The sequence below is a fragment of the Mirounga leonina genome, unplaced genomic scaffold (genome assembly GCF_011800145.1).
Source record: "Mirounga leonina isolate KUSES-001 unplaced genomic scaffold, KU_Mleo_1.0 Mir_106, whole genome shotgun sequence".
Taxonomy (NCBI): Eukaryota; Metazoa; Chordata; class Mammalia; order Carnivora; family Phocidae; genus Mirounga; species Mirounga leonina.
This window is the reverse complement of record NW_023270232.1, coordinates 3,713,454-3,739,281: the sequence shown is the minus strand read 5'-3', so window position 1 is coordinate 3,739,281 and position 25,828 is coordinate 3,713,454. Positions and strand designations below refer to the sequence as shown.

Sequence of the window (25,828 nt, the reverse complement as noted above, 5' to 3'; positions counted from 1 at the left end):
TTTTGTTCATGGTGCCCTGTTTTCTTTGTATGCCAGTTTTGTGTGCTTGACCATGTATTTGAAAAATTAGGGGAGTGATTTGACAAAAGCTTTCCTTTCCTTTTCCCATATATGGACTAGAATTTATCATAAAAAGTAAATGAAAGCTCATCGTATGTATGAGCCAGGAGTGCTTCTATTAAAATTTTGTTTATACCGTTAAAAGTTATACATGAATATATGTTCCCAAAATTTAGAGAGTTCATCTTTTCTTGTTTATCTACTTCATGCATAATTCATTAAGAGACTATAAAGCAATATTTTATTTATTTACTTTTTAAAGATTTATTTATTTGAGAGAGAGAGAGCTCGTGCATGCACACGCTGGGGAGGGGCAGAGGGAGAGAATCTCAAGCAGATTCCTTGCCGAGTGTGTAGCCCAATGCGGGGCTCAGTCTCACAACCTTGAGACCATGGCCTGAGCCAAAACCAAGAGCTGGATGCTCAACTGACTGGGTTAACCAGGCGCCCCTATAAAGCAATACTTAAAAATAATTTTTTTCAGGTGAAATACTTCATCAGTCCCTTGTGAAATAATCACAAATGATTTAAGGTTATCTAATTTTGTAATCCTTAACAAGTAGAATGATTGGGATAGTTATTCTTAGCTTTATGAACTCAATTCTTTTTAGTAATTTAATTAATTTATTCAACTATTGTATTGGGGAAAAATTTTCAGTTATATATTAAGATGTAAGGATTTAAGGATTTATCTGTAGAGGGAATGTAGGTAGATACATGGTATCTTGACCAGTTTTACTTCCAGGTAGTCAACATAAGATGTAATAACTTCCTTATGGAATAATTGCCAAAAGCCTCCTGAAGGAAGCAGCTGAGGAAAACCAGAAATGTGAATCCATCAAGGAGATGATCCAGAAGTAAAAGGTTCAAATTCTAGTGGTATAATATCATAGTGTTTTTGAGCTATTATATCAAATCTAGGACTTAGGATGGTTGTTTGTTTAGTGGCTCTTAACTCTGACTTAATGCTGTTTATCTTCTGGAGAAATTTTAGAAATGTATATTATTGGGGCACCTGGGTGGCTCAGTCGTTAAGCGTCTGCCTTCTGCTCAGGTCATGATCCCAGTGTCCTGGGATCGAGCCCCGCATCGTGCTTCCTGCTCAGCGGGAAGCCTGCTTCTCTCTCTCCCTCTCCCACTACCCCTGCTTGTGTTCCCTCTTCGCTGTGTCTTTCTGTGTCAAAAAAATAAATAAAATAGTGAAAAAAAAAAAAAGAAACATATTATTGCCTAGGTTAATCCCTAGGTGATTCCAATATGCAGCAAGGTTTAAGAACCACTCCTATGGTATACCATTTTGAGGAGGAGTTTAATGAACTAGTATTGCAATAATTTTTAAGCTGTATGTTCTTTCGAGATATCACAGTGGTTGCTTCCTGAAGGAGGCATTATGGGCAGTGTTAACCCCTTCTTCAGGCATAGCAGTTTTTCTGTTTTATATGCTAGGAATCCATTTAATATTTCATTTGTTAGAAGAGTTTCTTTGGTTAAAAAATTCTGATTTCCCTTGGCTCAAAGGTAAAATGGTTCTTAGATTTTCAGTAATATGGCAGACTAGATAACTTGAAAACACTTTGAATCAAAACACCTTTTTAAATATCAGGTTAGTTTGCCAGAAACTAAAGGGAATGCCGCAGGGCAAAAACAAAGAAATCTGAAAGCTATTGGTGTCTGTTTGAATGGACTTTGGAGGTGCCCTGAAAGAATTTGCCTGTGGAGGTAATATATTAATTAGCCTATATTGCTAAAACTTAGTGGCTTAAACAGTTTTTTTTTTATTTTGCTGATAGTTCTTTGATTCGGTAATTTGGGCAAGGCTCAGCTGGGCAGTTCTCATCTTAGCTGGACTCAGTTCACCAGCTGATTATCTGACTAGGGGCTGGGTAGTTTGGCATGGTCATAGCTGGGACAGCTTGTCTCTGCTCCAAGTTATATGTCATCCTTTACACGCTAATTTTGGATTAGTCTCAAGATAGTAGAACAGAGTTCTAAAGAGAGAGAGGGAAAGAATGCAAAGCCACTTGTAAGGCATAATGTCAGATCAGATACACTGTCATTTCTGCTGCATTCTGTATTCAAAGCAAGCCACAGGTTAGAGCCCAGGTTTAAGACATGGAGAAATAGATTCCCCATCTTTTTTTTTTTTTTTTTGTAAAGATTTTATTTATTTATTTGACAGAGCATAAGTGGGGCGGGGGCGGTGGGAAGCAGCAGGCAGAGGGAGAGGGAGAAGCAGGGTCCCCGCTCAGGGGGCTCTATCCCAGGACCCTGGGATCATGACCTGAGCCGAAAGCAGACACTTAGCCGACTGAGCCACCCAGGTGCCCCAATAGATTCCCCATCTTGATGGAAACAGCTGCAGAAGTCATATTGTAAGCATAATGGGTATAGAGAGAAGAATAATTTTGGCTCTTTTGATAAACAATATACCATAGAGGGCAAAGGAGTTTAGGAGAGGAGATGAGACCTAAGAACTGATAGAATCATTAGTGAGGCCTGAGAAACGATCTCCTCCCAGTAAAACCACATCATGGAAAGAGTTCACCATGAAATACTCCCTTGCTAGCATAGGAGACTTTTCTGTCCTTGGTCTAGTTTCGGGTTTGAATCTCCTCTGAGAATCTGTAACCACAGGACTACTGTAAGGTGGGTTTGGCGCTTGTCAAAGTCACCCTGGGTTGGTGTTTATGTATTAAATTTCACAATGTATAATGGGTTTTAAATGAAAAACAGGGTGGCAGATTTGGGGTAAAAAAAAACTTCTAGAAATGGGATAAAAATTTCATCATTGAAATTTAAAATAAAGTGGGTAATTAAAATAGGTTAGACACACTGCTAAAAAGAAAAGTATGATTTGAAAAATAGATCGAGAGAAATTACCCACAAAGGGGCATGGATATAAAAGAGAGATTAAAAGATAGGTAGGATATATTGGGAAGTTGCAACATTTGTATAATACTATCAAGGAGAAAATAATTGAATAAATGTGAGAGAGACAGTATTTATAGAAAGAACACTTAAGAATTTGCTGGACTTGATTGAAGCCATAAAACCTGAGATTGAGGAACACAAGGCCTGAGCTGGATAATCATCTTTAACCCAAACATATAAGGTTCCTAAACATACAGTGGTGAAACATCAGAGGGAGTTGCATAGGTTCAGATTAGTGGGTTTTTTCAGCTTCAGTTCTGCAGTTTCTTAGATTTGCTTCCACTCTGCTACCTCCAAAGGAGTCTGGGTGCATAGATATAAGGATCAGTTTCTTTAGAAGAAAGGAAACATTGTTTCATTTTATATATTTATGCATTGTTTTATTATACACACACACACACACACACACACACCCCGCTCAATCTTCTGATTGGCACTGGATTACTTGCCCAGTTCTTACTTTAAAACTTTTGATTGGTGTCCAAAGGTGGGTCATCATAGATCCTTTAGGCTAGAATGTTACAGGGAAGGGAATGGGAGAACTTGGACAGTATAGTTAGATGCTACCTCTTGTGCTGAGTCATCTCTTATACGGGATTCCACTGTAGATCTGGGCCTTTCTAAATTTGGACATTTGTGGAAATTTTCTGGGTGGAGAATTCATTCAGTGTAGAGTAAGACTTTTAATAACTAATTTGCACAGAACATTTTAGAACTATAATGGTTTTGTTAATGTATTTTTGAAGAGAGAAATTATCAGTTAATATTTGTGTGCTTTTCTAAATGTAAATTATTTGGAAGATATCAAAGTCTGAGATTTTCTATCATTTTACTCTAGGCAGCACACTTCTGCTTTTGTTCCTTCATCAGGACGAATTTATTCTTTTGGACTTGGTGGTAATGGGCAGCTAGGAACTGGTTCAACAAGCAACAGGAAAAGTCCTTTCACTGTGAAAGGAAATTGGTTCCCTTATAATGGGCAGTGTCCACCAGATACTGGTAAGTTTTGTTATATTAAAGTTTTGCTACACACGTTGAAGTTGTTAAAATGTTGCTCTTAAATGATGAAGTTTTCTATGTTTGAAATGGAACAATTCCAAAATAAGTTGTTTAATGAAAATACCAAGATACAGAATAGTGTATACATTTGCTTAGTTTGTTTATACTTCCTTATTTATGCATAAGCAAACTCATGGTAAAGTAGTAATGGTTTCAGAGGGCTGAGCGTATGGGAACTGGGTGGTGGCTCGATGCCAGTGGGCAGGAGTATTTTTGTTTTGTGTGAAATACACATAACAAAAGTTATGAACTTAACCATTTAAGGTGTACAATTCAGTAGTGCTCAGTACATTCACATTGTTGCACAACCAGTCTCCAGAACTCTTTTCATCTTACAAAACTAGAACTCTGTATTCATTAAACAGCAACTCTGCATTCACTCCTCCCACGCTGGCAAACACCATTCTACATTTGTTCTCTATGTATTTGACTTGGCTCTGGGTACTCATGTAAGCGGAATCATACAGTATTTGTCTTTTTGTGACTGACTGACTTCATAAATTTAGCGTAATGTCCTTAAGGTTTATCCATGTTGTAGCATGTGTTAGGATTTCCTTCCTTTTTAAGGCTGAATAACATTTTATTGTACATATATACATTTTGTTTATCTGCTCACCTGTTGGTGGACACTTGGATTGTTTCCACCTTTTGTGACTGTTGTGAATCCTGTAAACATGGGTGTACAGATATCTCTTGAAGATGCTGCTTTCATTTATTTGGGTATATACAGGACTTTAAAATACATGACAATTTCTTTCCTTTTGAAATTTGAATCCTATGAATATATTACCTATTTAAAGTATTAAATTTTTAAAATTTGCTTTCACATCCCTACTGCTTTAGCCACATCTGTGATTTATTTTTATTTTCTAGTATTTTTTCAGTAGATCTGGTTATTTTTTCATTGGTATTAATTTACTAAGGAGTTTGAAATATTTGAATGCTGTTTTCTCATTTACTTTTTTAACATGCTGCAACTAAAATATGCTTTTTGGGGCACCTGGGTGACTCAGTCGGTTAAGTGTCTGCCTTCCGGCTCAGATCATGATCCTGGAGTCCCACGACTGAGCCTTGCATCAGGCTCCCTGCTCAGCAGAGAGCCTGCTTCTCTCTCTGCCCCCACCCCACTCGTGCTCTCTCGCTCTCTCTCAAATAAATAAAATCTTTTTTTAAAAAAGATAAAATATGCTTTTAAAAATATATTTCCTTTATCATCCTAAACTATTCCTCAGAATTTTCTTCTTCTTCATTTTACTGTGTCTGATTTCCTTAGGGATTTTTCTTTGAATTGTGAGGACTGGGGTCTGTCAAGATTTTATTCAGTGATGAGCATACTATGAAGGTTGATATTTGAAAAGGTCCATAACTTTTTATGAATGACCTTGAAGATTATTTTTTTGGTAACTACAAAGGCTATTCTCAATTATGCTTTTATTTAGCAAAGGTCAGCAGATGATACTATTTTTTCTTGTTTTTGTTTCATTTTGTATTTAATATATGCCTTCATTTTCTTCCAGTCACTCTTAGGTTTAGAACATGCATTTTAGTAATACTGTTCTTGTGTACTTAGTGCCATGTTGGTATTTTATTATATTAGTTTCTTCCATGAAGAGCACTGTTAATAACATAACAAAGAGATTTTGTAATTTTATTTATTTATTTATTTATTTATTTATTCATTTATTTATTTTAGATTTTATTTATTTGATAGAGAGAGACACTGAGAGAGGGAACACAAGCAAGGGGAATGAAAGAGGGAGAAGCAGGCTTCCCGCCGAGCAGGGAGCCCGATGTGGGGCTCGATCCCAGGACTCTGGGATCATGACCTGAGCTGAAGGCACACGCTTAACGACTGAGCCACCCAGGCGCCCCAAGAGATTCTGTAATTTAAAGCAGCATGAATATTGTAAAGAATCACGTATTTCTGTTTGTAAAGTTTGGTCACTTCGGGGTGCATTTTGTTACCCTTGAAACTGTACCTTGAGATTATTTGCTTTCAAATGGGAAAGGAGATGGAATTTTAAAATTAGTTGTTTGGCTACAATTTAGTTTCATCAGAAGTTTGTCGATTCACAGTAGCCAATAGGTGTGAACAACTCGAGTGTCCCATCAACAGATGAATGGATAAAAAAATGTGGTATGTGCATGTAATTGAAAATTAGCCATAATAAGGAATAAAATTTTGATACATGGTACAACATGGATGAACCTTGTAAATACTATGCTAAGTCAAAAGAGCCAGACACAGAAGGACAATATATCATAGGACTGCTCTTATATGAGGTACCTAGAACAGTTAAATGTATAGAGACAGAAAGAATAGTGGTTATCAGGGACTTGGGGAAGGGGAGAACGGAGGAGTTGTATAATGGGTACAGAATTTCTGATTGGATCTTTAGGTCTAAAATGAGTCTGTTATAGGCAGCATGTAGATGGGTCTTGGTTTTTTATCCATTCTGATACGCTATGTCTTTTGATTAGAGCATTTAGTCCATTTACATTCAGAGTCATCATTGAAAGATACGAATTTAGTGCCATTGTGTTACCTATAAAGTTGGTGTTTCTGATGATGTTCTTCGTTCCTTTCTAGTTTTTGTTGCTTTTGGTTTTTTCCCCAGAGTCTCCCTTAATATTTCTTGCAAGGCTGGTTTAGTGGTCAATGAACTCCTTTAGTTTTTGTTTGTCTGGGAAACTCTTCATCTCTCCTCCTATTCTGAATGACAGCCTTGCAGAATAAAGCATTCTTGGCTGCATACTTTTCCCGTTCAGCACTTTATATATATCCTGTCATTCTCTTCTGGCCTGCCAGGTTACTGTGGACAAATCTGCTGTGATCCTGATCTGTCTTCCCTTGTAGGTTAAGGACTTTTTTTTCCCGTGCTGCTTTCAGGATTCTTTCCTTGTCTGTGTATTTTGTGAATTTGACTGTGATATCTCTGGTGATGGCTGGCTTTTGTTGAATTTAATGAGAGTTCTCCATGCTTCTTGGATTTTAATGTCTGTGTCCTTCCCAGATTACTTAAGGGGAAATGTTCAGCTATAATTTGCTTAAATAAACCTTCTGCCTCTTTTTCTCTCTCTTCATCATTCTGGGACTCCTATGATATGAATGTTATTAATGTTTTAATAAGTCACAGAATTCCCTAAGTCTGCCTTTGTGATCCATCATCTTTGTTTCCCTCTTCTTTTCAGCTTTATTATTTTCCATAATTTTATTTTCAGTATCACTGATTCCTCTGCTTCGTCTATCCTCATTGTTACAGCATCCATTTGGGTTTGCATCTCATTTATAGCATTTTTAATTTCAGCTTGACTAGCTTTTAGCTCTTTTATCTCTGCAGTAAAGGATTCTCTAGTGTCTTCTGTGCTTTTTTCAAGTCCAGCTAATATCCTTATAATTGTTGTTTTAAATTCTAGTTCAGACATCTTACTTATATCTGTATTGATTAAATCCCTGGTCATCATTTCTTCCTGTTCTTCCTTTTGGGATGAATAAATAAAATAAAATAAATAAAGCAAAATAAAACAAAAATTTTAAATTTAAAAAAATAAAGGAAGCTAGGTGTGTTTTGGTCTGCTTGTTAAGAGAAGCTTGATAGACAAAGATAGAAAATTAAAAATTAAAAAATATGTAGATAATTTAAAAAATAAAAGAATTGCTCTTTCTGTATCCAAAAAAACAAAACCAGTATCACCTCGGGTGCCTGGGTGGCTCAGATGGTTGGGCGTCTGCCTTCGGCTCATGTCATGATCCCAGGGTCCTGGGATCGAGTCCCGCATCAGGCTCCCTGCTCCTTGGGATCCTGCTTCTTCCTCTGCCTCTCTCTCTCTCTCTCTCATGAATAAATAAATAAAATCGTTTAAAAAAAACAAACAAACCAGTATCACCTCTACCAAATGCACTCCCAGCAGGGGGAACCGTTTCTCCCTGTGCAACCCAGGAGATCCTCAGCCTGCTCCGCCTGCTCCTGTGGCCCCGGCTGCTTCCCTCCCTGAGTGCTGCCAGGTAACCCTGGCTATGGCACTGACCTCCAAAACTTCAAACTCTGCGCTCTGCTGTTTATAAAAAACTGGCAGTATTGAAACCCTCTCCTTATTTCTAGTCAGTGGTTTTGGGAACATTTCTCTTGTACAGTCCTCTGTGTGTTTTCACTCCTCCCCCCCCCCCCAACCTCTTTCTCTCTCCCCTTGTCTCTCACTCCCCACTCCACCACTAGGGCTCCCTGCCCTATGCCGTGCCAGGGGCCTTTTTCTCCCATGAATCAATTCTCCACAGTTCCTACCTTCCATTGGTCATTTTTTCTGTTTATAGATGTGCAGTAAAATGGGAAATTTTATGTATATTTTACCACAAATTATATATATATGTGTGTGTCATATATATAATGGTTGATAATTATTTTGCACTATACTAAGGCTGTGTAGGATAAAAACTAGTTAAATGTGAATTTAAATTTTTTTAAGTTTTATTTATTTCAGAGAGAGAGAGAGAGAGAGTGTGGGGAGAAGCAGAGGGAAAGTCTTCAGACAGACTCCCTGCTGAGCACGGAGCCTGACACAGGGGTTGATCTCATGACCCATGAGATCATGACATAAGCTGAAACCAAGAGAGTCAGATGTTCAACCAACTGAGCCACCCAGGCGCCCCATTTAAATGTGAATTTAATTTGCTCAGTCCCTTCAGAGGTGAAGCCCATGGCCCCCACCATAAATCACATTGTTAGCATAAACTATCTGATGTGGCCTCAAGGTCACAGGTAAACAAAAACATTCTTAACAGGATACTCCAGACTTTGGGATTATGCCCTTGGAGTTTGGTATAGGGCAGACCTTTCTTTAGAATGTATAAAGTTTGGACAACTGTGTTAGTGTTCTAGGGCTGCTGTAACAAAATAGCACAAACTGAGTAGCTTGAACAACACAAATTTATTGACTCAGTTCTGGAGGCTAGAAATCCAAGAAAAAGCAGGGTTTCTTCTTTTTTTAAGATTTTATTTACTTATTTGAGAGAGAGCATGCACAAGCAGAGTTGGGTGGGGAGGGGCAGAGGGAGAGGGAGAAGCAGAGAGTCCAACGTGAGATCATGATCTGAGCCAAAAACACTTAGCCAACTGCGCCACCCAGGCACCCCAGGATTACTTTCTTCTGAGGGCTATAAGGGAGCCTCTGTTTCATGTGTCTCTCCTAGCCTCTGGTGGTTTGCTGGCAATCTTTGGCATTTCCTGGCTAGTAGATCATTGCCTTCATCTTCACATGGCATTCTCTCTCTCTGTGGATCTGTGTCCAGATTTATACCTTTTGACCCCTGTCACCCATCTTGTCCACCCTCCCACCTGCCTTACCTCTGGCAACTACCGATTTGTTCCCTGTATCTATGAGCTTTTTTTTCCCCTAAGATTCCACATGGAAGTAAGTGAGATCATACAGTATTTGCCTTTCTCTGACTTATTTCACTTATCCTATTACCTTCAAGGTTCATACATGTTGTAACAAATGGCAAGATTTCCTTCTTTTTTATGACTAAATAATATTCCTGTGTGTGTGTGTATCAGATTTTCTTTAACCATTCATCTATCGGTGGACACTTAGGTTGCTTCCATGTCTTAGGTATTGTAAATAATGCTGCAGGGAACATGGGGGGGTGCATATATATTCTCAAGTTTGTTTTTTTCATTTTCTTTGGATAAATACACAGAAGTAGAATTGCATGGTAGTTCTATTTTTAATTTTTTTAAGGAATTTTCATACCATTTTCTATAGTGGTTGTACTAATTTATATTCCCACCAACAGTGCACAAAGGTTCCCTTTACTCCACATTTTCACCAGCACTTGTTATTTCCTGTGTTTTTTATAGTAGCCAGTCTTACAGGTAATTTCTCAGTGTGGTTTTGATTTGCTTTTCTTTGATGATTAGTGATGTTGAGCACCTTTTCATGTACCTGTTGGTCATCTGTATGTCTTCCTTGGAGAAATGTTTATTCAGATCTTCCGTCCATTTTTAATCAGATTATTTGCCTTTTTGCTATTCAGTTTTATTTTTTTGCTATTCATCTTTATTTTGGATATTAATCTCTTATCAAATATATCATTTGCAAATATTTTCTTCCATTCCACAGGTTGCCTTTTCATTTTGTTGATGGTTTCCTTTGCTGTGCAGAAGCTTTTTAGTTTTTCTTGTCTTTGCTTTTGGTGTCAAACCCAAAAAATCATCTCTAAGATTGATGTCAACTACTGCCTATGTTTTCTTCCAGGAGTTCTATGATTTCCGGTCATAACGTTCAAGTCTTTAATCCATTTTGAGTTAGTGTTTATGGGGTAAGATAGTTGTCCAATTTTATTCTTTTGCATATTGGCTGTCCAGGTTTTCCAACACCATCTATTAAAGAGATTGTCTTTTTCCCATTGTATATTCTTGGCTCCTTTGTCATAAATTGACCATGTATTTGTGGGTTTATTTCTGGCTTCTCTATTCTGTTCCATTGATCTAAGTGTCTGTTTTTATGCCAATACCATACTGTTTTGATTATTAGAGCTTTGTAATATAGTTCAACCCTGCCCTAGCTCTTGGTTGTCTCTCAGACCTTTGTGATTGTCCAAGCAGTCTTTTATTTTTTGTGGTTCCCACTAATTGAGGGTGTGCCAAGGCCTGTGGGTGTCCCAAATGGGAGGATCTCAGGCAGCACCTAGATTCAGGCTGATTGGAAGCCAGACTCTCAGGCAGCAGCTTTTAAAGTATGCAAATATATACGGTCCTGTGGGACCACAAGTGAAAGTCCCACTAGCCACCAGAGAGCCTAGAGGGGTCCCCTGGGCAGCAGCCATGAAAATCAGGACACCAGACCATGCATGGTCCAAGCTCCACTCCAGGAGATAGCAGTGACTTGTAGTAATGCAGAGGACAGGGCAAAGAAGGCATCTGCTAGCCTTAGTCCCCAGAGATCACCTTAGTAAATCGATAGATGTATGCTAAACCAGAAGCCTGCCCCTAAGGTCGAAGCTCCAGGACATGCAAGTAGGCCTTTTTCACAGAAAGACTGGGGGTGTATTTCAGTCTGCTGTTTGTGCTGTGACTGGGGGGTGGTAGCCAGCCAAGAACTGTCTCTTTGATTTCTACAGCCCATGGGAACCCGGTCCCAGGAATGCAAGTCCCGCAGTCCACCAGAACCAGGCAATCGGGGTATCCACTAGGTGGCAGCCACAAAAACCAGGGCCAGATGTGTCTACATTTCCCCTGAGGGGAAATAATGGTGCTCTGGCGTGTGGCAGAGGGAGAACACAGAGATAAGGCCCTCCTTCTGAGGTCTCTAGGGAGGATTACAGTAGGCCCTTAGACCTGTGTTTAATTAGAAGCCTGCCTGTCAGGCCACAGCTACAAAGATAAGCTAATGGGACTCTCACAGAAAGATTGGGCATCTTCATCTTTTGTCTCTTGCTGTACCCTAGGGGTGGTAGCTGTTTAAGAACTTTTTCTGTTGATTACAGTCCTGTGAGACCTGTGAGCATAAACCCCACTGGCCCCCAGAGCACCTAGAGGTGCTTCCTGGGCAGCAGCCACAAAAACTGGGATGCCAGACCAGGGTACAAGCTCCTCTCCGGGAGATACTGGCAAGCTGAAGTGAGGCAGAGGGCAGTACCATTTTTATAAATGTTTCATTTTTAACAAAGCAGAATTTACAAAATTGTTGTGAATTAGATATCTTTAGAAGAAGGACAAATAGTTCCCTTATATATCCAAAAAACAGAACATTAAAACAAAATTAAACATTATTCTAAACAGATAACCACAATAAATTTTTCTTCATCAGTTCATTCATTCCAGTGTAAGGTGTTCTAATAAGAAATTTCATAAAACAACTTAGCAACTTTAAAGAAATTATGAGTAATTCTAATGCAATCCACGGGTATGTTCTGAAAGTTTTCTGAGTTGTGTTTCCTCAGAAGCCTGTACCTAAGTGTCTATTCTGTGAAGTATAAATGGTTTCATATACATAGTACAGTCCTTTTTGCATGCCTCTGAGATGTCCTTCTTTTTTGAAAACACAAACTCTGGCCTGTACCAGAGTTTATAGGAGAGACTTCAGGTAAGTATTAGAGTAAAATCAATAGATGACAGGCTTAAAATGACTGTGACTAGTCTATTGCTGATAACTGTAAAATGGAAAGATCTGAAGAGGGTTCATTATAGGAATAATATGGCTGACAGGGATATTTGGTTGTGTCTGTGGCATGCAAAACACATTTCTAAAGATGATTAAGCTTGTTCTTAAAGAAGACAGTGACTCTTAACATCTGATTCATAAATACAGAGGACTCTAACTTTTTATAGATGAAAAATGTTGCGGTATAACATGATAATCCTGAGACCTAATGTACCAGGAATAACACTAAGAATATCAAGTGAAGAGATTCAGTAAGTCAGACATCAGTATTTTTTATAAGACTTCATGCGTAAGTCTGAAATACATCCCATTTGCAAACCAAGGAGATAACTAGATGTGAATTAAAGCGGTAAGAATATACCACAAAACGTTTAAAATAACAGTTAAATAATAATTAAAAATAGGACCAGAACTTTGATAAATATAGGAAAATAAGAACAATTTCATAAGAGTTTTGAATAGTGTTTTACTTCATATTTAAACATATGGAAAACAAGGATATTGACAAATCCCCAGGGACTTCCCATAAGAGAAACAGTTTTTGAAACGTTTATATTAATTACATTTTACCATATAAATTTAACTTTGGGAAGATTAAGTATCTTTTCTGATTTGACAGCTCTTCCCATGCAACTCTTGAAATAGTAACACATCAAACAAACCTGTATTTCTCGCATCTCTTCTTGTGTAATAAAAGAACAACCTTTATAATTCTCCAAGGCCTGTCTGGAAAATCTCAAAGATATTTTCGTAAAAGGTATCTTAGAAGTTTTATTTTTCTATATTTAGGATATGATTTTGCAAATCATGTTCGTTTGCTAGAGCTGCCATAAAAAATACCACAAGCTGGGTGGCTTAGAGAACAGAAATTTATTTCCTCAAAGTTCTGGAGGCTAGAAGTCCATGATCAAGGTGTCATGTCAGGAGTTTGGTTTCTTCTGAGGCCTCTCTCCTTGGCTAGCGATGGCTGCCTTTTTCTGTGTCCTCACATGGCCTTTTCTCTGTGTGTATGCATCACTGATGTCTTTTCCTCTTATAATAAGGACACCAGGTACCCTTACAGCTTCATTTTACCTTCATCACCTCTTTAAAGGCTCTGTCTGTAAATACAGTTATATTCTGAATTACTAGGGTTAAGACTTCAACATACGAATTTTGGGGAAACAATTGAATCCATAATAGGAAGGCAAAAATCAAAGAAATAGAGGAAATTTGAACTCTTTATTATCAAAGTGACAGTAAAAGATTTCAAAATAAATGTAGAGGGTAATGAGATTGAAAAGAACTTTTAGCTCTTTCAAAACTGAGGAACATTTGGTTTTTTCCCCCCTTAAATAATGAAAGACAATAAAGTCAACAAAGTATCAAAGATTATTCTAATAAGACACAGAATTTTTGCTGTCCAGCAGATTACACAAAAAAGTAAAGAATAACATTTTATATCATAGGTGAAGGCATTAGTCATTAAACCATAGGAGCACACCCTTCAAAATTGAATGAAATTTGCTAAGATGTTAACACATTTTATAGCTTCTTTTCAGAGTCAAATATAAACCAAGGCAAATAAAATTCACTTGCTCCATTGTCTTCATTTATGTTCTTTCATATTCTAAAGCAAACAGACTTGCTTCAGGATGGTGGTGTTGTCTCAGAAGGTCCATGAAATCAAAATGGCTTTCGTATTAATACTAAGATGTTATCTTTGTTAACATGTAGTACGTTCATTATTGCTCATCTTTAAATGAGTCAGTATTTTAAAATTTTTGTAGTTTTAGGGGTGCTGGGTGACTCAGTTGGTCAAGCATCCAACTCTTGATTTTGGCTCAAGTCATGATCTCAGGGTCCTGGAATCGAGCCCTGCATTGGGCTCCACACTCAGTGGGGAATCTACTTGAAGGTCCCCCTGCTGTTCCCCCAGCTCTGCGTGCTTCTCTCTCTAAAATAAATAAATCTTTAAAAAAAAAGGGGGGGGGGCACCTGGGTGGCTTAGTTGGTTAAGTGTCTGCTTTCTGCGCAGGTCCTGATCCCAGGGTCCTGGGATTGAACCTCTGTTGGGCTCCCTGCTCAGTGGGGAGCCTGCCTCTCCCTCTGCCACGCCCCCTGCTTGTATGCATGCTCTCTTTCTCTCTCTGGCAATCTTTTTTTATAAAGATTTTATTTATTGAGAGAGAGAGAGAGCACAAGCAGGGGGAGCGGCAGGCAGAGGGAGAAGCAGACTCCCCGCTGAGCAAGGAGCCCGATGTGGGACTCGATCCCAGGACCCTAGGGTCATGACCTGAGACGAAGGCAGACGCTTAATTGACTGAGCCACCCAGGAGTCCCTAAAATCTTAAAAAAAAAAAAAAAGAACACGTACATTGTTGTATCTCTGTCAGTACTGCTCCTAAATAGAAGTACAATTTACAGAATAGTAAGTAGCTCAGTAACACCTTTCAGCAATTCCTGAAGGATGCTTTAATCAGGGCTTAGTATTGGTAGGCAGGGAGCCCTGTTTCAAAGTCTTCACAATTTTTTCTTACAATGTAAAAAGTATTTTGTAAAGAGCAAGGAGAATGTGAAATAGCCCTCCTAGATATGACAATATGTACTATATAAAACTATAACAAATCAGATTATTGGTATATACATAGATATTCAGATCATTAGAATTTAATGGAAGGTCCGGAGGAAGGGGAATTCCATGTAGGTATTGTATATAATATTTATATTCTATTATACCCTATATAAGTGTGTATATATATGTGTATATATATATACACACACCCTATATAAGGTATGTTATACTTTATATAAGAATATAATATTTTATAAGGTGTATATATAACTTACATTGTATATAAATTTTATTTCAAATTCAAACTCTAGTTCCTTGGTAATTGTTCTTGGAGATATATATTCTCAAGGACTTTGAGAGAGCACTTTGGTAGAGTGTCAGTATTTTTTAGCATTGTGGTTATAGGTGGAAGAGGTAGTGCCTTTTCATAACTTTAAAACAAGGCATCACTAATCTGAGAAAGGAGAATTACTCAGCACATGAAAATTGGGGAGAAAAGGTCAGTTTAGATCCTAATCTGAGTTATATATATAACCTAATAGTTTATAACGCTAAAGTATAAAGGATTAAAGAATTAAATGTTTAAAAGTTCTTAAGAAAATAATTCTCTGATTCAAACATGGGAAAAGCCTTGGGGCTCCTGGCTGCCTCAGTCGAAAGAGCATGTGACTCTTGGTATCGAGGTTGTGAGTTGGAGCCCCACGTTGGGTGGGAGATTACTTTAAAAACACACACACACACACACACATGAAATGGGAAAGCCTTTCTCAGCATTATGGCAATGAAAGTCTTTATAAAGGAAGAGATAAATACATTTGATTAAATGGAAAAACAAATCTTCTGTGAGTCAAAATTAAATATTTAAGAAAAATTGTTGTAGCAAATACAGCCTAGGATTAATTAGCCTGAATATCCAAAGTGCTCATACATATTGGTGAGAAAAACAGGGAGACACCTAATAAATAAATAAGACAAACATTAACACACTTAATAGTTAAAGGAAATTAATGGAAATGCTCAAAGAGGAAATTCATGTTACTAAAACTCATGCAAAAATTATTACCCTCTTGGAGCACCTGGGTGGCTCAGTCAGTCTTGATTTTGGCTCAGGTCATGATTTTGGGGTTGTGAGATCAGCCCCGTGTGAGGCCCCACACTCGGCGGGGAATCTGCTGAGATTCTCTCCCCCTCCTCCTGCTCATGCACTCTCTTTTTCTCTAAAATAAATAAATAAATCTTTAAGAAAAATTATTATTGGGGCGCCTGGGTGGCTCGGTCGGTTAAGTGTCTGCCTTTGGCTCAGGTCATGATCCCAGGGTTCTGGGATCGAGCCCCAGAGGAGAGCCTGCTTCTCCTTCTCCCTCTGCCTGCTGCTTTACCTGCTTGTGCTCTCTCTGTGTCAAATAAATAAAATATTTTTAAAAAGAAAGAAAAATTATTATCCTCTTTAGTATCAAAGAAATGCAAGTTTAAAAGGCAAGAGAAGAGCAAATAAATGGAAAAGACCAAGAGTTAATTTTTTCCTATTACAGGGTAACAAACTCTGTAGTTTGGGAAGCTAATGGGCCAGCTACAAGATGAGGAAGTAATGTTCGCATATCATCATTTTTCAACCCACAATGAATTAATAGTCTAAGCACTGAGCGTCAGTGGTTCCTAACATTGCAGAAAGGAACCCAGCCACACATTATGTGCTTCCTGATAGAAGAACAGCCCCCACTACCACCTTGTAATAGTTTTGTTGAAACTATCAGACTTTAATTAAAGCCTTTCTAGATCCAACTACCAATTTACAGGAAGTACAGAAGACCAAGAAAAATGTGAGGAGAAACCTTAAGGATACAATTAGCAAAATTCAGTCTGCAAGAAGCTGTGTAAGACAGATAACTAGATTATGTAAACTTTTTGGAGTAGGATTAAAAGGAAATTAAGAAAAACAATTTTTGGTACCCTCCTCATATTCCCAAGAAACGTATTCATGTGCTGTACTCATCCTTCTTGATTATTTATAGAGAGCAGAATCACATTTTAGGGATAAATGAATAACATCCTGCTAAATCTTCTAAGGAAGCGAACAATTTCATTTAGATTTGTGAAAATGATGTAGAGAAAAGATTTTAAGTGGAATCATTATTTAATATTTTAGATTTACCCATTAATCTGTTCTTAAAAGTTATTTGTGATCTAGAGCATTCTTGGTACTTGTGAAAAATTTAGTCATGTTAATGTTCTGAATTCTGAGGTTTTTAGTATGTTCTAAGCTAGGTAAATATTACTTCATATTATATATTGATGTTAACGAATATTTAATGAGTTCTTTTGCAAATAAAACATTGTGCTTGGTAGTAAGGAATAATCAAGGAAATTAAGATGTGGTCCTTCCTTAAGAATGTATAATTCTGTAGCAGCCATGGTCACAAACAATACAAGGTAAAGAACTAGTAAACTAAAGGGTGGTGTGGGGGTCAGGAGTAGGATGACAGAAATGTATTATATTTGGAAATTATGAGCCTTAGGTTACAGTATTGGGCTTTAATGTTTTGGTATGTGATACCTCTAAGTACTAGCCAAGCAGTACTCTCCCCCACTCCCCGCAGTACTTTTGATAATACTCTTTCCATTTTGAGAAGCAAAAAAAAAAGAAAGGAAGAGGTATCAAATATCTTTTTGAAAAAGAACTTAATTTTACTGCTACTAAATTTGCTTATTAATTTTTTTGAACTGGATTTTTTTTTTTTAAGCTTTCTTTTTTTGAGAGAAAGTGGGTTGGGGGGAGGTGCAGAGGGAGAGTCTTAAGAAGACTCCCACTGAAAGCAGAGCACAGAGCCTGACATAGGGCTCGAGATCACAACCTGAACGGAAACCTAGAGTTGGAGCTTAACTGACTGTGCCACCCAGGCAGTGGATTTGGGTTTTATTGATAAAATAGTTGCCAATGAAGAGCTGTGTGTGTCATCTTATTTTTGTACAGCTATATTAAATGAAAATAATTTTGCATTATCAAGTATTTTACTCAAGAAGTTTTAACATTTGTTACCATTCTTTTAAAAAAATGAATATTCTTTATTTTCTTCTGAGCTCTCTTTTATACGCTTCATTCACTTTTACATCATCTTCAGTTTAAAGTAAAATATATTGAGATAAAAAAGACATAGACTAGAAAACAGCACCTTTTTGTGTAAGCCAGAAGAAAGACTTGGCAAACTTACCAAGTGCTGTTTATGCTTATGGAATTATTCAATGTGTGTCACTTGGTCAATCTCATTTCCATAGTAATCAAAATATTCCAAGTCCTTTTATATCATTGAATGCTGAATGGGAGGTTTAATTGAGTTAGATTATTAAGAGAAAATCCAGTAGCATATTTGATGCTCTGAAAATGTCATATAAATCTTAAATTTATTTACATCTTATTTTTATTACAGATTCTGAAGAATATTTCTGTGTGAAAAGAATTTTCTCAGGGGGAGATCAAAGCTTTTCACATTATTCTAATCGCCAGGTAATAGCAGTCATACAAATAATTACTGAGCTCAAATAACTTTGAAGAATTTTTAAAGCCCATATTAATGTTCTTTGTATGTTACAAAGTAATTGCCTTAAATTTTTTTGCCCCCAAGTCTACAGAATTTTTCTGATCTAGTTGATAAGTATTGTTTCAGATATTTAGTAGAGATATACTCTGTTAAAAAAAACTTAAATACATAGTGGAAACATGTCTTGGTATAAGTTACATATATATCTTCTCTCTGGCTAATCTACTTATTTTAAATTTAGAACTGTGGACCACCAGATGACTTTAGATGTCCTGATCCTTCAAAGCAGATCTGGACTCTGAATGAAGCTCTAATTCAAAAATGGCTGAGCTACCCCTCTGGAAGGTTGCCTGTGGAGATAGCCAAGTAAGAAAAACATTTTACCTACACAACACAAACACAACCTTTTACCTCCATGGTAGTGCTATCTGGTACTTAGAAGTTTTTATTTTTTTTATTTTATTTTATTTTTTTTATTTATTCATGAGAGACAGAGACAGAGAGAGAGGCAGAGGGAGAAGCAGGCTCCCAAGGAGCAGAGAGCCCGATGCGGGACTCGATCCCAGGACCCTGGGATCATGACCTGAGCCGAAGGCAGACGCTTAACCATCTGAGCCACCCAGGCGCCCTAGAAGTTTTTATTTTAATAAATATTTTATTAATATCACTCACCAAAAAAAAAATCATAAGTTTAAATGTCTAGAATTTCTATAATAATGGATATTTTAAGAGATCTCATTTGAATTTATATATGTTGTAATTCTTTCATATCCATAATATTAAATGATAACTTAAAATATTAAACACAATCACTTTAGGATTGGGTTTAAAATAATGTTACTTCTAGCTTCCTAGTGTTCACTGTCTTTTAACTTTTATACTCCCTAAAAGACTTAAGTATTAAATCTTTCTTGAATATTTTGCTTATAGATGAACTTGTTTAGTAGTTAGAGTTTTCTGTTACTGCAGGTAGCATTGGTTTTGGGGATGAGGGACTGTATCCGAGAAGCTGTTTTTTAATGATAGATTATTTTCCCAAATTAAAATTTTTCTTAAAAGCCGAAGAGTGGACTTCAAAAAAAATAACATCCTACATTAGATTTACCATCATGTATAGTTAAGAAAATTAAATGTATATGTTTATGTAAAAAAAATTTTTTTTTAACAACATCAGATTTGTGTCTGTGGTCATACCGCCCTGAATACCCCTGATCTCATTTGATTTCGGAAGCTAAGCAGGGTCGGGCCTGGTTAGTACTTGGATGGGAGACCGCCTGGGAATACCGGGTGCTGTAGGCTTTAAAAAAAAAAGAAAGAACGAACATAGGATTTGTCTGATGAATTTGAGAAAGTCTAGGGTAAGCTGTATTACTTTAATCCTTAGTAATTTAGTAATTTATAAAATTTTGATTTATACTGGTTGAGTATTGGTTAGAGGAGTGATCTGTGGCATTAAATATTATATTAAATATTTTGATTAAAAAAGTGAACAGTAGATTTCTCATTTTGTGATTTGGGGATTTTTAACTTTCTTTTTAGTGAAATAGATGGAACGTTTTCTTCCTCTGGTTGTCTAAATGGAAGTTTTCTAGCTGTTAGGTAAGTGGTAATTCTTTGGTATACGGAATTTTTAAAATCTATTGTATTAAGTAATATATTAAATAAGTGAAATAACTTTAAGGCTTTATTATTTTCCTTCTCTCTCTTTTCTTTTTCTGTTTTTTTCTTTTATAGCAATGATGATCACTATAGAACAGGCACCAAATTTTCAGGGGTTGATATGAATGCTGCTAGGCTTTTATTCCACAAACTTATACAACCTGATCATCCTCAGATATCTCAGCAGGTTTGTTCTTAAAGTATTTTATATTTGTGTTATGTAGCCCGTTGAACTTTATATTCCATGTTATTTTGTCTATTTATAGCCTAATTAACTTTATAGTTTCAGATGTTTCATTGTGTTGTGGTTTCTGTGATTTTTTATGTAAGCTAATATAAGAATTAAAATAAGGTTTTATTTTAAAGAATTTACGGTTTAGCTATCAAATATCTGTAAATCTCCCCAGATGTTTGAGTAGACCTTTAATACTTAACATTACCGTGTTGGTTTATATAGGTATAGCTGTAGAGAGTTTAAATTGAGACTTACACACAAGATTTTTAAAATGCTCTTAGCAATGCTTAGGCATTAATTTACACTGTGCCTCAAAGTACATTCATTGATTCATTGTAAGATACATTTTTTTCACCATTTCATGTTTGCCGTGTTTATGATTTTTCTTCTTCTTTTTGGAAAGTACATTCATTTTAAATAAAGTAGGTTTTACTTTTTGTCAAAATATAGGTGGCAGCTAGTTTGGAAAAGAATCTTATTCCTAAACTGACTAGCTCCTTACCTGATGTTGAAGCATTGAGGTTTTATCTTACTCTACCAGAATGCCCCCTGATGAGTGATTCCAGCAGTTTCACAACAATAGCAATTCCCTTTGGTACAGCTCTTGTGAACCTAGAAAAGGCACCATTGAAAGTACTTGGTAAGAATTTTAGTCTTTTTTTCTTTCGTAACTTTTTCTCTTTAAATGAAAATGCTCATAAGTTTTTAATTTTTTTTGCTGTCTGAAATTTTGCTACCCTGCTTATTTGACAGTGTCTTACAGAAGAATAAACCTGTTTTTCTTTTATTGCTTTTTTCTAGTCATGCTGGTTGTTAGAGGCAAAGCATGTTAAATATTAAAATTTTAATCAAACACAACAGCAGAGACCATATCAGGAAAGATAACTATTTTCTGTATTCCCCTCCCTCATCCCCTTTGTCTTGCTTATTAAAGAAGTAAAGGTGGAGGAACAATTAAAACTGAACAAACATGGGTATTAAATCCTCTTTGAACTCTTGTTAACTCTTTGCCTTGTATATCTCTCACTTGCTAATTTCCCCTGTTTGATATTATTTCTCTCCATGTAGAAGAGATTCTACCACTAATCTGATTTTATTGTTCTGTCTCTGCCTACTGTAATTTTTTGGCCTAAACTTTTCTCACTTTAATTTTTCAATTTGTATGGATTTCATCTCTGTCTCCTGGCCATTATAGTTTGTTTGCTACATTTAACCCAATAGAATGGGTTCCTGATAGAATTTATAGGTTTGTGAAGCTAAGATATATAGAAGTCATAAAATCAGTACAAAAAGTTTTAGGCTGAGAGTGAGCAGAGAGAAGTAGTAAGCAAAGAGTAGAATCCTCAATTCTGAGATAATTAGTGAATAAGAGTGAAGCAGGGACTCACAAGAGTATTGCTTCCATGTTGTCAAAGTTTTCGTATTTCTGCCTGCTTCATAAGATTATGGTATTTGTAGTTAATAACTACAAACAAATAGTGATTGTGGGGAAGAACAGACATGTTAATACTTTACATTGTTCTCAGTATCCAATTTTTAGGATTACCTTGCATTTTAAAGGTGGTACTTCACAATATTTCAACTTTATGTTAAGTTGAAAGATATAACTTGGAAAGATCCCTAAATATTGGGATTTTAGAATCTTTAAAAATTAAAATTCTAATTTTCAAAGCACTTTTTTTTTTTAAAAAAAGATGTGGTGTGGTTTTTTTTAAGTTTATTGTTTTTAGTAATCTGTACATCCAACATGGTTCTCAAACTCCTGACCCTGAGATCAAGAGTCACATGCTCTTCCTGTTGAGCTAGCCAGGTGAGCTACCCCACCCCCAAAGCACTTTTTAGTAACCGATTTAATGTTAGATATAGTAGTGAGTTTTTAACATAATGTAGGAAGCCAAGAAATAAATTCAGTAGACCTTTCTTTATTTTTGCCTCTGAGAGCTTTTAGAACAGCATTCTTTAACTTGAGAGTAGGATGGTGTCTGTAAACCCTAGAAATGTTACATAAAATACTGTGTTATATGGATCTTCCTGGGATTTTGAAAGGGTTAAGACTACTGCTTTTAGAAGAAAAGTCTTGTATGATTTTGAAAACTGTGATTTAAAAAAAAAAAATTCATTTTATTTGTATGTTCACCCTTTAATAACAGAAAACTGGTGGTCAGTACTTGAACCTCCACTATTCCTCAAGATTGTAGAACTTTTTAAGGAAGTTGTGGTACATCTTTTGAAACTCTACAAGATCGGCATTCCCCCTTCTGAAAGAAGAATTTTCAACAATTTTCTTCATACTGCATTAAAGGTTTTAGAAATATTGCATAGGGTATGTCCAGTAGTTCTTTTATTTTCCTTGTTGCTGCCTAACAGGTTGATGATATTTATTTTAACATTAATATTATAGATTTAGGTTAGCATAAGAGATATAGATTACAGATATTTAGAAGAGTTATCTAAATTTTTCTTAAAAAAATAATACTTCGGAGTTTTGGTCTTACTTGACTTTGTTAGGCATTTGTAGGTAACTTGTCTGTAGTTGGGCAGAACAATAGCATACTAATGAATTAGAATTCTTACATTTCCTTGTGAAGAACATAATTTGTTAGTTTAAATATGATTTTTGTTATTTATAAGTGGTTATTATATGAGAGAGATTGCATCCTAGTTGTGATTATGAATATTTAAACTCAAGTTCTTTTGTTATTGGGTACTAATGGTTTCAATCAAAGTAGAACATTCCACTTGAAACACAACGACTAACTTGAAATTGGAACCATATATAATTCATTAATTTGCCTATTGTTCTTTCCTGCCCTTCTTCCCAGTGTAAGAAATAGTACCCTTTACACTTGTAGCAGTTCAAAGTTATATGAAGAAGTAGAGTCTCAGCTGTTTCATTAAAGATGGATTTGAGACATCCCTGACAGCTGGTAGGTATATCTCTGTTATGCCATTTGGTATTCTTGAGAAGCTATTTTGGGAGACATGACCTAAGGGAGAAGCATATGTTTCTTATCTCTAGAATCACTAAAAAACCCATTCGAACCTTTAATCTTTAGTTTCCTCTCCTTACTTAGCTTCTTTAGCATTTTCAGACCCTTCTTGCCTAGTACTAAGGTAAATGTTAAGGGATAAAAGAGATAATCCTTCTTATTCTTTTAGTGAGGTTCCTGGGTATTTCCTCAGTTAAACTTCTTGAATTTATTTTTTTCTTTGGTATTGAGTATGTTCAAGATTCCTAGTAAAATAGTCATTTCTCTTATTATAATTGAAGAGATGATTGCAATTTCTTTCCATGGGGAAACAAGTCATTCTGTCTTTTGCCTTTCCCAAAACAAGGCTTTCTTGCAGAATTTTAGGGTTAATTGGATTCTGCAGTAAACTGCTGTTAAGATCCTCTGTCTTCATAGGATGAGTCTCTACTTTTCTGTATGCCTTTTGTCTAGGATTCAAGAGATTAATTAGATTTTTTTTCTTTCCTCTGGACTCTGTTTTCCTGTTACTTCAGTGAACCATCCTTTGTCAGCTGGACCCTATTGCCAAATAATTATTCACTCTCTCACTTCTTTATCTGCTTGTCTTTATTACTCCTTTAAAAAATAATTGTTTCCTTAGCTGTATCTTTTACCACAAGTTAAAGGGAAGGTGGGACAAGGAGGGGAAATTGAACTTTTTTTTCGTAAAGACAACTTGAGCAAGTAACTTAGCTCTTTGCCTAGCTCAGAAGCCTCAACTTGTACTGAGGTGTAGAACCCTATGGGGCTCCGTCTCCAGAGACCTTTTTGATGGAGCCATGCTAGATACTAGGATCTGATGTTCTTGCTGGCTAAAAGGGAAGAGGAAATAATTTTAACAGTGACCAAGATTAGAACCTCCCTTGTACATTAATTCATGTGAGCACTTGACATACAGTCTTCATTTAACTTCTTAAACTCTGTATAGTTTATATCTTGTCCCCTAATCTAAATGTCAAAGGTCATAAACCAGTAAATAAGAGAGTTGAAATACAAATACAAATCTACTTCCAAAGTCCCTGCCATTTTTTAATGCACTTCTCTTAGTGAGTGTGGTAATAGAACATGTTTAGAAAGGGGTTTGTTTTTATTTTATGCCCCTAGATCTAGAGGTTCATACTTACATAATTGCAGATAGCATTTTATTGTTAAAAGACCATTTTTACTGCTTCCTATCAGTGTAATTTTGAACAAGTCTTTCTTTTTATCATATATGTAAGTGGAGAATTAATTATCTATAAAAAAAGGATTAAAATACTGGCCTTGATAGTTTCCCAGGATTAATGTATTATTCAAATTATATAATATATGTAATTCTACATTCATAAGGCACTGATTTTGTTACCACCACTACCACCATTTGGATGGGAAACAGCTACTTTCAATTTGATTTATTGGGTTATGAGGAAACTGGGTTGTTGTTTGAAGTTGTTACATACTCAAAAGCAGAATGATAATGTTATTAATGTCTGAAGCATCTCTTACTGGGAGTCCTTAGGGCGATCACTTATCTTTCTCCTACTCCTTACTTTGAAGAAAACTTTCCTTGGTCTTAATCTGCCATAAATAGATATTTGTGGATATTTGATTCATTTTCATTTTTAGTGAAACCCAAGTTGCTTATCAGAAACTTGTATTTTCGAAGACACCTTCTGTATGACAACTGTGAATATATTCCTTCTCTCTGCTCCATGGTTGAAAATTAGAAGTTTCCTCAATGATTGCCTTCTTGACCTACTGGTCAAGGATTAGGAACTAGAGAATTGGACCGTGTGTTTACTAATCATTTCAGGATATGTGGATGACTGGTTCCTCCCTTATGTCATGTCCTTTCAAAAGCTTTTAAGTTAAAAATCACTCCCAGTGTTCCAAATGGTATTATAAGAAAGATAGCTTTGGTACTTGCTGTCAGGAATGGATATATTACCAGATAATGAGTTTATTGGCAAGTCGTTCAGTTATTTAGTAGTTTTTGAGTTTTGACACAGTAGAGATACTGAGACATTGTAGAGATACTGAGATGCTGAAAGAGAAGACTGACTTGGTCTCTCTTGCCTAATTGCTACATATCATGCTAATCTTCTAAATCAGTGATTTAAAAAAAAAAATTTTTTTTGGTAAAGAACCCCTAAATAAACCAGATAAGGCACACATATATATTTAACATATACTACCTCTGAACTGAGGTTTATAAACCAGAACACTAAACAGTAATGAAAATGTGAAATAAAAGTGTTATGATCAAACATATATAGATTTTATTTTGTATATTTTAAGCAATAATACTAATGTATAGGTTGTTTTGAACTTGTGATTTCTTTTTTATTCATTTCACAAATATTTACTGAGTGCCTACTATGTTCTTATCATTGTATTAGACATTAGGGATGCAGTGATAAAGAAAAGATGTGATTTCTGCCCTTGTTGAGATTATAAATGTAGAGCGGTTATATACATACAAATAAATAAGCATTTGTGTTATAAAGCATGGTAAGTGCAAGATTAAGGAAAATTAAGGGTGCTGTGAGAACACATAAGAGGGCTCATACTCTGAAGAATAAATGAAGGCTTCCTGGACAAAATAATGTCAATGTTATCTACGATACAAATGTATTTATATATA

General features: G+C 36.1%; 1 protein-coding gene and 1 non-coding gene across 7 annotated transcripts in view; both read left to right on the top strand.

Annotated features, from left to right (window-relative positions):
* LOC118017864 (probable E3 ubiquitin-protein ligase HERC4) overlaps positions 1–25,828 on the top strand; it is a 131,367-nt gene that overhangs the window by 58,608 nt on the left and 46,931 nt on the right. For 4 of the 6 annotated variants that reach the window (XR_004681259.1, XM_035016194.1, XM_035016180.1 and 1 more), the window contains 7 exons: positions 3,830–3,990; positions 18,190–18,266; positions 18,542–18,666; positions 19,840–19,899; positions 20,035–20,146; positions 20,645–20,834; positions 22,345–22,517. Coding sequence is in view for 4 of the 6 variants with exons in the window: in XM_035016194.1 (XP_034872085.1) it covers positions 3,830–3,990; positions 18,190–18,266; positions 18,542–18,666; positions 19,840–19,899; positions 20,035–20,146; positions 20,645–20,834; positions 22,345–22,517 (898 nt within the window). In the remaining 2 variants the exon portion in view is untranslated. Of the gene's footprint in view, positions 1–3,829; positions 3,991–18,189; positions 18,267–18,541; positions 18,667–19,839; positions 19,900–20,034; positions 20,147–20,620; positions 20,835–22,344; positions 22,518–23,016; positions 23,122–25,828 lie in introns of those variants that run through there. The other 2 variants (XR_004681260.1, XM_035016209.1) reach the window with 2 other exon arrangements.
* LOC118018420 lies at positions 19,481–19,599 on the top strand. Its single transcript, XR_004681397.1, has one exon. It is a non-coding gene; the product is annotated as a 5S ribosomal RNA (ribosomal RNA).